This window comes from Aotus nancymaae, unplaced genomic scaffold (genome assembly GCF_030222135.1).
Source record: "Aotus nancymaae isolate 86718 unplaced genomic scaffold, 86718_ANA_hifiasm-v0.15.2.pri h1tg000040l, whole genome shotgun sequence".
Classification (NCBI taxonomy): Eukaryota; Metazoa; Chordata; class Mammalia; order Primates; family Aotidae; genus Aotus; species Aotus nancymaae.
In genome coordinates, this window is record NW_026988454.1 from 109,904,405 (window position 1) to 109,919,246 (window position 14,842).

Below are 14,842 nucleotides of genomic sequence, written 5' to 3' on the forward strand. Positions count from 1 at the left end.
ACACTATGGAATACTATGCAGCCATAAAAAACAATGAAATCATGTATTTTGCAGCAACATGGATGCAGCTGGAGGCCATTATCCTAACGTGAATTGATGCAGGAAAAGAAAACCAAATATTGCGTGTACTTACTTATAAGTGGGAGCTAAACATTGAATCCACATAGACGTAACAATGGGAACAACAGACGCTGGGGACTACCAGAGAGGGTTGGGAAGGAGGAGTAAATGTGGAAAAACTACCTACTGGGCACTATGCTCACTACCCAGGTGCAATATACCCACATAACAAACCTGCACATGTACCCCCAGAATTAAAAAAGAGAAAAAATGTACTCTGAGAGAAAGAGTCAGCCTTTGGGCACATGTCACTCAGAGATCTGGCCCCACATTATGACATTACTAGCCACAGAAATAAGACTTTGCCATTTTTCTCTGGTTTCTACCCCTTAACTTTTCCCAGAGCCTGCAAGGGCTAAAAACAACAGCATGGCTGAATAGGAACAAAGGGAACAGAAGACAGAAAGAAGGGAGGAAGAAGAAACCCACGATCACCACCCGCATATGCACACACACCCCTGTATACATATACTTCTAAGCCTGGGGAAGGACTGAGCTGGGCCAGGCAGGATAGAGCTCAGTGATTTTTAGACTAAAAAACCTCTAAAATACAGATAGTCCCCAACTTTCAATGGTTCAACTTATTTTCCTCCTTACAATGGGCTTATCAGGGGTATTAAATGCGTTTTCAAGTTGTGATTTTTTTTTACTTTATGCGAGTTTATTGAGACATAACCCCACTGTGAGTAGAGGAGCATCTGTACTTGAAAGTGAGATACTGTTTTAAATAGTTATGAGTGCCTGAGGGTAAAACAAAACAAAGCATGGATTATTCCCAAGATGATAACCTGGAACAGAAAAGGAGTCAACATAATACATTCACAGCCCTTTCAATAAGCTGGTTGCAAGTGGCTTAGCTCATTAGAGAAGGAAACACCAAGGGAAGTTCCCTAGAAGTTCTGAGAGGGCACAGCATTCTGAATTCTATATAACTCTATCCTCATTCACACCACATTTTGGGTGGCTTGGGAAAATGTGAGCTGGCATGTTTAAGGATGAACTTAGTGTCTGACTTCAACCAAAGAGCAGCCCTGATTCTAAAAAGCCGGTCAGAGCTCACTAGAGAACAGTAACTGCTGCTAGTCTTTCCCTCCTATCTCAAAGCCAGACTCTCTGAAAGCAGTATTTTTCTAAACTTTTTTTTTTCTTTTTTCGGAGTCTCGCTGTCACCCAGGCTGGATGGAGTGCAGTGGTGTGATCTTGGCTCACTGCAACCTCTGCCTCTAGGTTCAAGTGATTCTCCCATCTCAGCCTCCTGAGTGGCTGGGATTACAGGCACACGCCATCATAACTGGCTAATTTTTGTATTTTTAGTAGAGATGGGGTTTCACCATGTTGGCCATGCTGGTCTCGACCTCCTGACCTGCAGTGATACACCCTGCTCTGCCTCCCAAAGTGCTGGGATTACAGGTGCGAGCAACTGTGCCTGGCCAAATCTTTTTATTTTTAACTACAACCCACATCAAGAAATACATTTTACATCATGATCCAGTAAATACATTCTCATTTGAAACAGAAGTTTCATGAAAAAATAGGCCAGGCACGGTGGTTTACACCTGTAATCCCAGCACTTTGGCAGACTGAGGTGGGTGGATCGCTTGAGATCAGGAGTTTGAGACAAGCCTGACCAACATGGTGAAACCCCGTCTCTACTAAAAATACAGAAAAATTAGCTGGGCATGGTGGCGTTACTTGGGAGTCTGAGGCAGGAGAATCACTTGAACCCGGGAGGCAGAGGTTGCAGTGAGCTGAGATCACACCATTGCATTCCCGCCTGGGTAACAGAGCGAGACTCGGCCTTAGAAAAAAGGAAAAAAATACATAACCTGCTAGGTAGACCAGATAATTTCTACTATATTCCATTTTTTAAAAAAATGCAAGTCTAATGGGCCTAGAACCACAGTTTGAAAAACAGGTGGTATATTTCCCTACAGTATCAGGGTGGGTAGATGGGTAGTGGTGGGGCCATCGATGATTAGCAGCAACACTGATGCTACATACTGATTCCAACATCCCAGATGATGCTTCTAGAGATTCTAACATTCCTCCTGCTCTTGATCATTCCACATCTGAATTAGTCTGGGTTAGCCAGAGAAACAGAACCAAAGGATGTATGTATACACATATATATGTGTACACACATATACACATACATGTATATACATACTATACACATACACATACACATACTATATATACACGCACATATACATATAAATGTGCATGTGTGTGCATATATAGATAGATAGAGACAGAGAGGGGTAGAGTTATTATAAGGACTTGTTCAAACAATTATGAAGGCTTACAAGTCCCAAGGTGTGCAGGGTAAATTGGCAAGTTGGAGACCCAGAAGAGCTAAAGGTATAATTCTAGACTGAATCCAAAGACCTAAGAGCTAAGACCTAAGACCTAGGAGACCTGATGGTTTAGGTCCAGTCTGAAGGCCAGCAGGCTCCAGACCAACAGCTGATGTTTCCGTTTGTGTCTGAAGGCAGGAAAAGGCTGATGTCCCAATTTGAAGCCGGTCAGGCAGGAGGAATTCTCTTACCTGGGGGAAGGTCAGCCTTTTTATTCTTATTCATGTCTTCAAATGATTGGAGGAGGCCCACCCACATTAAGGAGGACAATCTGTTTTACTTAGTCTTCTGCTTCAAATGTTTACCTCATCCAAAAATACCTTCACAGAAACCCCCAGAATAATGAAATATCTGAGGCTGGGTACAGTGGCTCATGCTTATAATTCCAGCACTTTTTGAGGCTGAGGTGGGAGAATTCCTGAAGCTCATGAGTTTGAGACTAGCTTAGGCAACATAGTGAGACCTTGTCCCTACAAAACAATTTTAGAAATCAGTTGGCCATGGTGGCTTGAGCCTGTTGTCCCAGCTCCTGGGGAGGCTGAAGTGGGAGGATCACTTGAGCCCAGGAGTCTGAAGCTTCACAGAGCTAGGATAGTGATACCACATTCCAGCCTGGATGACAGAGTGAGATCCCATCTCTAAAAAAGATTAAAAATATTGTTTTAAAAAAGAAACATTTGGGCCTCCTGCAGCCAAGTCGACATACAAAATTAGACATCGCTCTACCCTTATCACCCTAAATTAGGCACCAATCTTAGATCCTATTAGAGCCAATTTAATTTCGACTTCAGTAGTAGTGCAATAAGAACCAAACAAGAGAGCTTCTCAAAAGTGTAGAGCCACCATCCAGGGAGCAGGTAGCTGCTGGGCTCCAGGAACACTTGGCGTCTGGGCTTGGAGTGTGCTTTCGACAGTGACACACTTCCCTGAGGACTGGCAGCCAGACTGCCTTCGGGGTCAGTGCCATGGAGGAGCCGCAGTCAGATCTCAGCATCAAGCCCCCGCTGAGTCAGGAAACATTTTCAGACCTATGGATACTTCCTGAAAACAACATTCTGTCCTCCTTGCTGTCCCAACTGGTGGATGATTTGATGCTATCCCCGGATGACATTTACATTGCACAATGGTTCAGTTAAGACCCGGTTCCAGATGAAGCTCCCACAGTATCAGAGGCTCCTCCCGCCGTGGCCCAGGCACCAGCAGCTCCTACATCAGCGGCCCCCACACCAGCCCCCTCCTGGCCCCTGTCATCCTCTGTCCCTTCCCAGGAAACCTACCATGGTAACTACGGTTTCCGTCTGGGCTTCTTGCATTCTGGGACAGCCAAGTCTGTGACTTGCACGTACTCCCCTGCCCTCAACAAGATGTTTTGCCAGTTGGCCAAGACCTGCCCCGTGTAGCTTTGGGTCAATTCCACACCCCCGCGTGGCACCCACGTCCGCGCCATGGCCATCTACAAGCAGTCACAGCACATGACGGAGGTCGTGAGGCGCTGCTCCTACCATGAGCGCTGCTCAGATAGCAATGGTCTGGCCCCTCCTCAGCATCTTATCCGAGTGGAAGGAAATTTACATGTGGACTATTTGGATGACAAAAACACTTTTCGACATAGTGTGGTGGTGCCCTATGAGCCGCCTGAGGTCGGCTCTGATTGTACCACCATTCACTACAACTACATGTGTAACAGTTCCTGCATGGGTGGCATGAACCGGAGTCCCATCCTCACCATCATCACACGGGAAGACTCCAGTGGTAATCTGGGACGGAACAGCTTTGAGGTGCGCGTTTGTGCCTGTCCTGGGAGAGAGCGGTGCACAGAGGAAGAGAATTTCCCTAAAAGAAAGGGGAGCCTTGCCTTGATCTGCCCCTGGGAGCACTAAGCGAGCAATGCCCAACACCAGCTCCTCTCCCCAGCCAAAGAAGCCACTGGATGGAGAATATTTCACCCTTCAGATCCGTGGGTGTGAGTGCTTTGAGATGTTCTGAGAGCCGAATGAGGCCTTGGAATTCAAGGATGCCCAGGCTGGGAAAGAGCCAGGGGGGAGCAGGGCCCACTCCAGCTACCTTAAGTCCGAGAAGGGGTAGTGTACCTCCCGCCATAAAAAACTAATGGTCAAGAGAGCGGGACCTGACTCAGACTGACATTCTTCGCTTCTTGTTCCCCACTGACAGCCTCCCACCCCATCTCTCCCTCCCCTACCATTTTGGGTTTTGGATCTTTGAACCCTTGCTTGCGATAGGTGTGCACCAGAAACACCCAGGACTTTGCTTTGTCCTGGGGCCCGACTGAGGAAGTTGGCCTGCATTTGTGTTTTGTTGTGCGGTGGAGGATGGGGGTTAGGACGTACCAGCTTCAATTTTAAGGTTTTTACTGTGAGGGATGTTTGGGAGATGTAAGAATTGTTCTTGCAGGTAAGGGTTAGTTTACAATCAACCACACAGTAGGCAGGGGCCCACTTCTTCACTGTACTAACCAGGGAAGCTGTCCCACACTCTTTAATTTCCTCTAACTTCAAGGTCCATAGCTATGAAATGCTGGCCTTTGGACCTACCTCACAGAGTATGTTGTGAGGGTGAATGAAATAATGTATGTCTGGCCTTGAAACCATTTTTTATTACATGGGGTCTTGAACTTGACCCCCTTGAGGGTGCTTGTTCTGTGTCCCTGTTGGTCAGTGGGTTGGTAGTTTCTACATTTGGGCAGCTGATTAGGTAGAGGGCATTGCCAAGTCTCTGCTTTCCTGGCCAAATCCTCTCTGACAACCTCTTGGTGAACCTTAGCACCTAAAAGGAAATCTTAGCCCATCCCACACTCTGGAGATTTCGTTTCTTGTATATGATGATCTGGATCCGCCAAGACTTGTTTTATGCTCAGGGTCAATATCTTTTCTTTTTTCTTTGAGACGGAGTCTTGCTCTGTTGCCCAGGCTGGAGTGCAGTGGTGATCTTGGCTCACTGCAGCCTTCACCTCCCCAGCTTAAGCAGTTCTTCTGCCTCAGCCTTTCAAGTAGCTGGGACCACAGGCTCATGCCACCACAGCTGGCTAATTTTCACATGTTTTGTAGAGATGGAGTCTCGAAATGTTGGCCAGGCTGGTCTCAAACTCCTGGGCTCAAGCGATCTGCCTGCCTCGGCTTCCCAGAGTGCTGGGATTACAAGTGTGAGCCACCGCGTCCAGCTGGAAGGGTCAATGTCTTTTACATTCTGCAAGCACATCTGCATTTTCACCCCACCCCTTCCCCCTTCCCTTTTTATATCCCATTTTTATATCGATTTCTTATTTTACAATAAAACTTTGTTGCCACCTGAAAAAAAAAAAAAAGAACCAAACAAGAAATAAAATTTCAGGAACTGTGTAAATGCCTCTGTGAAGAGTATAAGGTGTATTTCAAAGCACAGTACCAACATCAAAAAACTGTCTTGCATTTTCTCATCAGCAGGTCAGTTTGAGAAAGCACGAACAAAGTTATAGTAGTTAATCTTGCCTTCTCCATGAGAGCACATCCTGATTAACTGCAGAGAGCAAAGAGAATAGGTGAGACAAATCTGCAGGGCTTCCGTCAGCTCAACTGCAGAGTGCACTTATACATAATGATCCCCAGCCTTTGTAAATTGGTTCAGAATGTTTATATCCACAATTGATCCTGAAATGATCCTGTGAACCTGGCAGGTAGGACAGACATTATCCCCATCTTACACTTAATGAAACCGAGGCTGGATGGAGTAAATGACCTTCCCAAGATTTCAGGACTAACATCCATATTTATAAGAGCACTTTTAGTTGTTTTTATATTCAAATAAAAGACTTCGTCCACTTAGCTCATGAGGAGTAAGACTTTTTAAATAGCAGGCTCTTGTTACCACAGCCTAATGGAAGAATCTGCCCACTCTGTGTCCCTTGAAACTCAATTGTGACTGGTAACAGACTGATTTTCTGTGGTTCTTTTTATAAGACATGTGCAAATCTGTCTCACCCCCACTTCCCTGCTCCACTTGCCAATGACTGCCATCCCTCTCTCCCGCATCAGTTCCCACATCAGACAGTAGGAATAAATTGAAAATCAAAAGTTGGGCATGCTGTCAACCTAAAATTTGGGGAGCTAAACGTGTGTTTGGTCCACATGAACAAATATCCTTCTATCTGCCCTCCTCTAATCACTCCCTGCTCATGTTTCTGTCTATGAAAAATCCTCATCTCCCACCTAGTCACTAGCCCTAAATCAAAACTTTTCCTAAATGACTCTTAAATTCTGAAGACCTCTTCGGCTAAAAGATCTTTAAAAAGGTCTACAGAACCTCAATATTCTTAGTAAGAATGTCTCAATGATGATAAGCCACAGTCCTTGGCATTTCTCAGGGAGACTTTCTTCTGACTTTGTTCTGAGCCAGAGAACCCTGGCTCAAGGGTTTACAATGAAGAAAAGGCATGAAAGCTCCCCTTCAACTCACTTATGAAAATTCAAGGAAGAAAATTTCCATGCCCCTTCTCCATCTGCTGCTAGCCATGCTACCACTATTGACAGATGCCACAGCCCTCCTGCAGTGGTCATGCCCTCTTCCATGCTAACCCTACTGATGGGCCAGTGTATCAGGTATTAGCTAGATGAAGGGTATCAAAGGCTTCCAACAGTCTGCTCAATCAACTTGTCTTTGAGTCTTCCCTTGGAAGCTGCCCCTCTTGGATCATCTCTGTTGTTGCCCTCCTTCAGTCCTGACATGTTGGTCTACTAACCACTCTGTGTTGTCCGGCCCCAGGCCCACTTAAAGAGATACCCTAACAGCAGATAGAAAAGAACGCCAATGCTAGAATCAATGCGCAATACCTAATCAGGACAGAATAAGGGATCTGATTTGAACATCCTATATCTGTCCCAGTTATAGTGAAATACACATACAATTGCCTTCAGGAAAGAATGATCAGTGCTTAGCCTCTGCAGTCAACTCAGAAGAGTAATTCATACTGACCTCCTTAACCAAGGAGTCATCTATTGGGATGTTAAGTGATTCACAGATTTTAAAGAACATTTCTCTGTCCACATATCCTGAAGCTTCCTTGTCATAAATTTGAAATGCCTTGCGAATGTTGTCTTTGCATGAGTGATCTTTCAGTTGCTTCTGGATTGTGTCTATTAACGCTTCCAGTTCCTGCACGCCTGGATCCTTTTCAGTTTGCTTGCTGTAGAGAAAGGAAGGAAATGACTGCACACGGTATTTGTTCTTAACCAATCTCATCTTAGTGACCAAAGTTCTTCCTTAATGAAATCAGGGAAGCTTCTAATCACAGCGTTGAGATTGAGCTGACCAATATCTGAACACTTGCCCACAGGCTGATAGCTGACCTCCACATCAGGAAGGCCTGACTGGGGGCAGGTTTTGAATTTCTTCCCTTCTTGCTCAGCCTCCTTTCCTGCCATCTGCTAATCACTGCACCACAAGGAGGCAGATCTAATACCACCACCATGCCAAATTTGGTATCTGTGGGAATCACATCATTGTGTCTCACTGCTGTTGCAGATTAATGTTTCCTCATCTAAAACTAAATGCCTGAGTGATATGATAGATAGATATAGATATATATCTGCAGCCAAGAATCAACTTTTTATAGTTTTAATATTATTCCCTCTCCAATTCACACTGAATTCTGTAAAAGTTTATTTATGGAAGCTAAGAGATTGCTCTGTGAGGTAGAGTGAGAAGTTTGGGCTTAGCATTTACTGAAATTAAGAGAGATTAGTAACACAGAACATTGGGAAGACAGAGATCTAAGCCTTTAAAACACAACCACAGTAAGTAGAGGCTCAATATTATTTCCTCTGAACATGAAGGTACAGTTATAAAATTAAAAATTTTTAAGTTGAAAGATTCCCTCATGTTTCATCTTCATAAATCCTTTTAGAACAAAATGGGCCAAATAAACTCAGTAAGCATTTTTCCCTCTTTCAGAGATGAGAAAACACACTTGAACACCCTAGTGACTGATCTGAAATTCCATGTCAGCGGCAAGACTAGTACTCACATCTCACTTCAGTTCCAACATTCTCTCAATTATGCCCAGTCACTTCTTACTGAATTCCTCTCCTTCCATGACTTGAGAACTATCAATCTACCATTGCTTTTCTGCATTTATTTCTCTTGTGTATAATATTTTTTAAGTTCACTGTTGCAAATAGCCTCTTTTTAACTTATTTTCCCCTTTTACCTGCTGGCAAGTCTTGCTGGGGAAAGCATAAAGTGGAATAACCTTTCAGGAAAAATTTGGAAAGATGAAGTAAAAGTCCAGCAAATAATTTCAAATAATTTATCCTAAGCAAATAATCATGGGTTGTATGCAAAGATATATCTAGAAGATTGTTTTGAGATAGCCTCAATGTCCAAAAATAGGGAATTTTAGTTAAATAATTTACACTACGATAAAGCAACGGAATAATAATGCAGCCACTGACAATGCTGTAGAAAGAGTGTAAAGAGATTTTTAGTGAGAAAATCAAGACATAAAAGCAAGTACAGAATGTTACCTTTTGTTGTAAAAGTTGTGGGGGAATACGAGTATATACTCAAAGTTGCTTATATTACTTAACGAAACTCTGAAAAGATATTCAAAAAAAATCAATGAAAGAGGTAGTTACCTATGGGGAGAGGAGGGTAAGAAGCAGGTAGATGAAAGATGGAGTAGGAGCAAAGCTTTTCCTTGGTCCCTTCATATATGTGCCTTAAAATATTTTTTTTCACAGGGGTTCATGATAGACTATCAAGTGAAAAAAGCCAGCCAAATAGTATTACAGAATTTTCTACTTTATATTCATCTTTAAAAACAAAATATTAGAAGTAGTTATCTCTGAGTTACAAGATTTTCAAAAATTTTTGCTTATTTCCATTTGTATTACCTAGATTTTTATTCCCTAAAATTTCAAACTCTGGACATGTGTTATTTTTGTAGTAAGCCAAGAATAATAAAAGTTGCTGTAATAATCCCCAATATCTAAATGCTCTCTGGCATTATTCATTATAGAAGCAGAATATGTTTATCTGATGAATGTAATTTGAATCATATATACTAAATTATAAATGACCACCAGGGAGCTGTTTTAGTGGCAGGAAGCAGTCAAACCTCAATCTTCCATGTGTTTCTAAGAACTAGAGCCATGGAGCATATAAAGTTAAAATGTGATCATCCAATCATCTGGGGAAAGAGACAATAACTCTCTTTTTTCCCCCCAAGAAGCCAGATTCCGATTCCCCTTTATACAGCAGGAAAAATACCCATGGCATCTGGTGCCTTTGAGCAAGATGGAGTAAATTCACTGATAGATGGCAACAGGTGGTACTGTGTAAGGCCGAGCTAGTTAAAGTTACAGCCCCTACTTTATTGCCAGAGCCCAAATCAAGGCACATTCTGTAAAAGAGCTGCAAGTCTCAGGGCAAGGTTTGCTCACATGGGTAAACAAGAAAACACGGAGGCCAGCTCGTTATGCTAAACAGGGACTGCCAACTGAGAGGTGGCTAGAGGTCTCAACATGCTGGGTGAAAACTCTGCCAAGCCCTACAATGCCCTTCCTTAACTTTCCATAAAAGTGAATGTGTTTTGTAGAGTGGCTAATCTTCCTTAGGTAAGAGGGATGTCACAGTTTTCTATCTGCTCTTAGAATGTTTTGCCATGAAAATCCTGGCACAGTCTTCCACTTAGAAAATGAGACAGATAAGCAAAAAGAAGGAATAAGGAAGAGCAGGTGTATTAGAAAGATGAAAATGACAATGGCTTCATCTTTAGTTGTACAAAGTGAGAGGTGATGTTGGCTCAGATGGACAAAGACATGTTGAAAATAGATTCAGCAGAATGATCAGGAGAGCAACTCAGATAATGCAACGTCCAGAAAGTTTAGAGAAGGCAAGCAAGAGGACCAAAAACAGGACCTTGAGAAATGCTGACCTAGTAGACAGAAGTAGAAAAAAGACACACAGAATAGGCTTTCAGAGAGGCAGGACTACCGAAACTTTGAGTTTCCAGAACTTAAGAGAGGGTTTCAAAAGAGGGGTAGTAAAGACTAATCAATATTATATGTAGATCAGAAAAACTAAACACTAGACCGGGTAGTCAGCAAACTATGACACCCAGGCCAAAGCCAACCTGCCGCCTATTTTTTATACATAAAATTTTCTTGGAATTCAGCCACTCCTATTCATTTATGTATTGTCACAGCTGCTTTCATGCTGTAAAGGTAGAGTTGAGTAGTTATCCCAAAGAAGATATGACCCACAAGGCCTAAACTATTTACTACCTGTCCCTTCACTTAAAAAAAATTGCCTAAGCATTAAATATAAGGTCTGGTATATGATATAAGCTCAAATATCTGTTGAATTAATGACTAAATGAGAAGAGTCCATTATACTTGGAAACAATCAACGACCTTCAAGAAAGCAATTTATGAAGCAGTCATTAAAAGTCATAAAGATTCTGGAGCAGTCAGGAGGGAAGTGGTTACGGACACAAAATAGAAGAATTAGATTTGAAGAAATAGAAGGAGTTACTTATCTCTGACAAAAGATAAAGAGAAGAAGAGTGATAGTAGAGAAACGTTCTAAGATGAAGGGTGAGAAAACCGATGAAGCCCACATTGGATCATTTGATCTCATAATTGAAACCAACGACTTCCATTTCCTTGAATAAAATGGAAAAGGAAATGAGAATATTTGGAAAATTCTCACGGGAAAAGTGGCTGAAAGTGAAAAAGAAAAGGATTAAAAAGAACATTTAGTAAGAGAGTAGGGTCCTCTTGAAGCTGAAGTGCACAAATGGGCATGTTAATGGAACAAGAATAATATATATGAACAAGTGTGTGTATGTATCTATGTTATTCACACATGTGGATTTCCTGTGGAGGGTAGGTTTATAAGCGTGCGCATTTGCTGTCCTTAAGTCTCAGTTCAAAATACTGCAGTGAGGACCCCAAACCCAAAGAGAATTTAACAACTTGAAGATGAAGTCAATACTCAGTTACTTGTGCATTATTCTAATTTTCTGACCCAGAGAAAGCAAATGGCTAACTCCAAATTTCATCATCTTGTAACTGACAATTGACATAAAAAGTAGGCTAGGCACGGTGGCTCACTCCTGTAATCCCAGCACTTTGGGAGGCCGAGGCAGGTGGATCACGAGGTCAAGAGATCGAGACCATGGTGAAACCCGTCTCTACTAAGAAATACAAAAATTAGCTGGATGTGGTGGCGCGCCCCTGTGGTCCCACCTACTCGGGAGGCTGAGGCAGGAGAATTGCTTGAACCCGGGAGATGGAGGTTGCAGTGAGCCAAGATTGCGCCACTACACTCCAGCCTGGCACCTGGCAACAGAGCAAGACTCTGTCTCAAAAAAAAAAAACAGACATAAAAAGTACTGGTCTGACAAGTACTCATGCCTCTTTTATGACTCTTACCAATGAGTGGCTAAATGTATTTGTATCCATATTTCCTTAGAGCAAGATTCTTTATCAGATGGGTGAGTCAGGAGCTAAGTGCAGAATGGCGAGGACACACAGAAGGTGTGACAGTGGATTCATATCATCTTCAAGCATTTCCCCTAACTCATCTCGCTGGCTCATCACAAGGGAAGAACGGGAGGGTGAAGATCAAAATGAGGATGGCAATGGATCTCTTAATCCATGTCGTAGTCCATTTGTGTTGCTATGAAATAAGTGAGGCTGGTAATTTATAAAGAAAAGAGGCTTCATCCATGTCCCTACAAAGGATGTGAACTCATCGTTTTTGATGGCTGCATCATATTCCATCATTCTCAGCAAACTGACACAGGAACACAAAATCAAACACCGCATGTTCTCACTCATAGGCGGGTGTTGAACAATGAGAACACATGGACACAGGGAGGGGAGCACTATACACTGCGGTCTGTTGGGGGGAAATAGGGGAGGGACAGCAGGGGGTGGGGAGTTGGGGAGAGATAGCATGGGGAGAAATGCCAGATATAGGTGAAGAGGAGGAAGGCAGCAAATCACACTGCCACGTATGCACCTATGCAACTATCTTGCATGTTCTTCACATGTACCCCCAAACCTAAAATGCAATAAAAAATAAATAAATAAATAAAATAAACTTCCATGTTACATCAAAAAAAAAGAGGCTTACTTGGCTCAGAGCTCTGCAGACTGTATAAGGAACATGGTACCAATATTTGCTTCTGGTAAAGACGTCAGGATGCTCCCTTTCATGGTGGAAAGGGAAGGGGAGCAGACATGTGCAGAGATCACATGATAAGAGAAGAGGCAAAAGAGAGAGAGAGTAGGTGGTGCCAGGCTCTTTTCAACAACAGTGCTCATGGGAACTACAAGTGAGAACTCATTCCTATGAGAATGGCACCAAACCATTTAGAATGGATCTGCCTTCAGGATCCAGACACCTTCCACGAGGCCCATCTCCAACACTAGGGATCAGATTTCAACATGAGGCTTGGTGGGGCCAAACAAACCATATCCATATGGCAACCTAAAATTTGAATTTCTCCTTCCTTATTTTTATTGATATCTTATTCTAAGAGCCACAGTGGTATCTTTTCCTCATTACTAAATTTTAAAAAACTTAAATTACTAAATCTAAAAAAAATTTTAAAGATGATTTAATTAGTGGTATGCTGAAGCAAGAAGCTTTCCAGTGTCTGCTGGTATGTGCATAAACAAGGGACAATTACAGAAAAAACTTTTGGGAAGTACTTGAATTAAATATATGACTATGAATATGAAGTAGTCTTTTAATGCTGTCCAACCACCAAACTATGCTTCTCTAGTCCATTCAGCCTCCCACTTTCCTAGACAGCTATCATATTTCTTTAAGTCCTGAGATTTTTTTTTTTTTTTGAGACAGAGTTTTGCTCTTATTGCCCGGACTGGAATGCAGTGTGACAATCTCGGCTCATGCAACCTCTGCTTCCAGGGTTCAAGGGATTCTCCTGCCTTAGCCTCCCAAGTAGCTGGGATTACAGCCGCCTGCCACCATACCCAGCTAATTTTTTTTTTTTTTTTTGTATTTTTAGTAGAGATAGGGTTTCATCATGTTGGACAGGATAGTCTAGAACTCCTCAGGTGATCCACCCGCCTTGGCCTCCCAAAGTGCTGGGATTACAGATGTGAGCCACCATGCCCGGCCAACAGTTTAATTTTTTTAAATTAAATACATGTCCATGAAATGAGACAATTTTTCTTTTTTACATTTTAACATCTCTGGAATTAACATGTATTTTTCAATTAATGATGAATATGGATTATATTTGGCAATTTTTTCTTTCTTAGAGGTAGCTAAAATATGCTGTTTTAAATTTTATTTTATATGCATTTTATTAATATGTATATATTCAATAAAATAGAGCATTTCATAACTTTTCCTGAAACCTCCAACATCTCCCTCTATCCTCATTCTTTCTACTAAACTATTCTCATGAAACAATCACAAAGGCCTCCCAATATCTACTCACCTACCAGCATCTGAACCCACATCTTCTGCCTTTTTGCCTGTTGCCCTAGATCAAGGATTTAAAGAGTAATCCCAGGACCTGTGGAGGTTCCCAAGACCCTTTGGGGGTCTGTGAGGTCAAAACTATTCTTGTATTAATACTTAGTAATTATTTGCCTTTTTATTCCTTGTTTTCCCACAAGTATACAATGGAGTTTTCTAAAGGTCACACAACACAGGCTGTCACAGCAGGCAGAACACAAAATCACAGGAAAATCCAGTTGTCTTCTATTACTAAAATCAGACATTAAGAGGTTTGCAAAAATGTAAAGCAATATCACTCTTCTCACTGAATATTTGTTTGTAAATACAGTTTTTTTCATAAAATTATGTTATTTGTGTTAACATGAAATTATTTTCAAATAATATTTGAAAATTTTTCAGATACAATTTCTAATATACTAAATAGCAATAGATATAAACACATAAAAATCCTCTGGGGCCCTCAATAATTTTTAAGAATATAAAGGTGTCCTGAGATCCAAAAGTTTGAGAAATACTGCCCTAGGTGAATGGTTGATGCTTCCATCTAAAGCCAATTCCTCCACTTGTACTAAACCCCATCCTCTCACAAACTCCAGATATTCACCCCTCTCTCTCACACACTTATCAATGTTTTCCCCTCTATGGAAACATTCCCATTAACATACAAACATGCTATTTCTTCTATGTTAAAATTAAAGCAAAAATAAAATAAAACAAACTCTTCTCCTGACTTCACTTTCTCTGCCAGCTGCTACCCCATTTCTCTGTTGTCTTTTGTACCAAACTTCCCCAAAAAGAGTAGTCTCCACTCTGGCCCAGAATTTTTTTCTCCCATTCTCTCTTAAGTGTACTGCCGTCAGGTTTTCCCC

The 14,842-nt window shown here is 42.0% G+C and overlaps 1 protein-coding gene and 1 pseudogene across 2 annotated transcripts in view; one reads left to right on the plus strand and one right to left on the minus strand.

The window, feature by feature from the left end:
- Window positions 1–3,304: 3,304 nt before the first annotated feature.
- LOC105709634 (cellular tumor antigen p53-like) lies at window positions 3,305–4,487 on the plus strand (annotated as a pseudogene).
- Window positions 4,488–5,071: 584 nt separating this feature from the next.
- EFHC1 (EF-hand domain containing 1) overlaps window positions 5,072–14,842 on the minus strand; it is a 66,326-nt gene continuing 56,555 nt past the window's right edge. For both annotated transcript variants that reach the window (XM_012441623.3, XM_012441622.3), the window contains 2 exons: window positions 7,443–7,653; window positions 5,072–5,990 (listed from right to left, as the gene is read on the minus strand). In XM_012441623.3, the coding sequence (XP_012297046.1) occupies window positions 5,919–5,990; window positions 7,443–7,653 (283 nt within the window). In that variant the 3' untranslated portion in view covers window positions 5,072–5,918. The remainder of the gene's footprint in view (window positions 5,991–7,442; window positions 7,654–14,842) is intronic.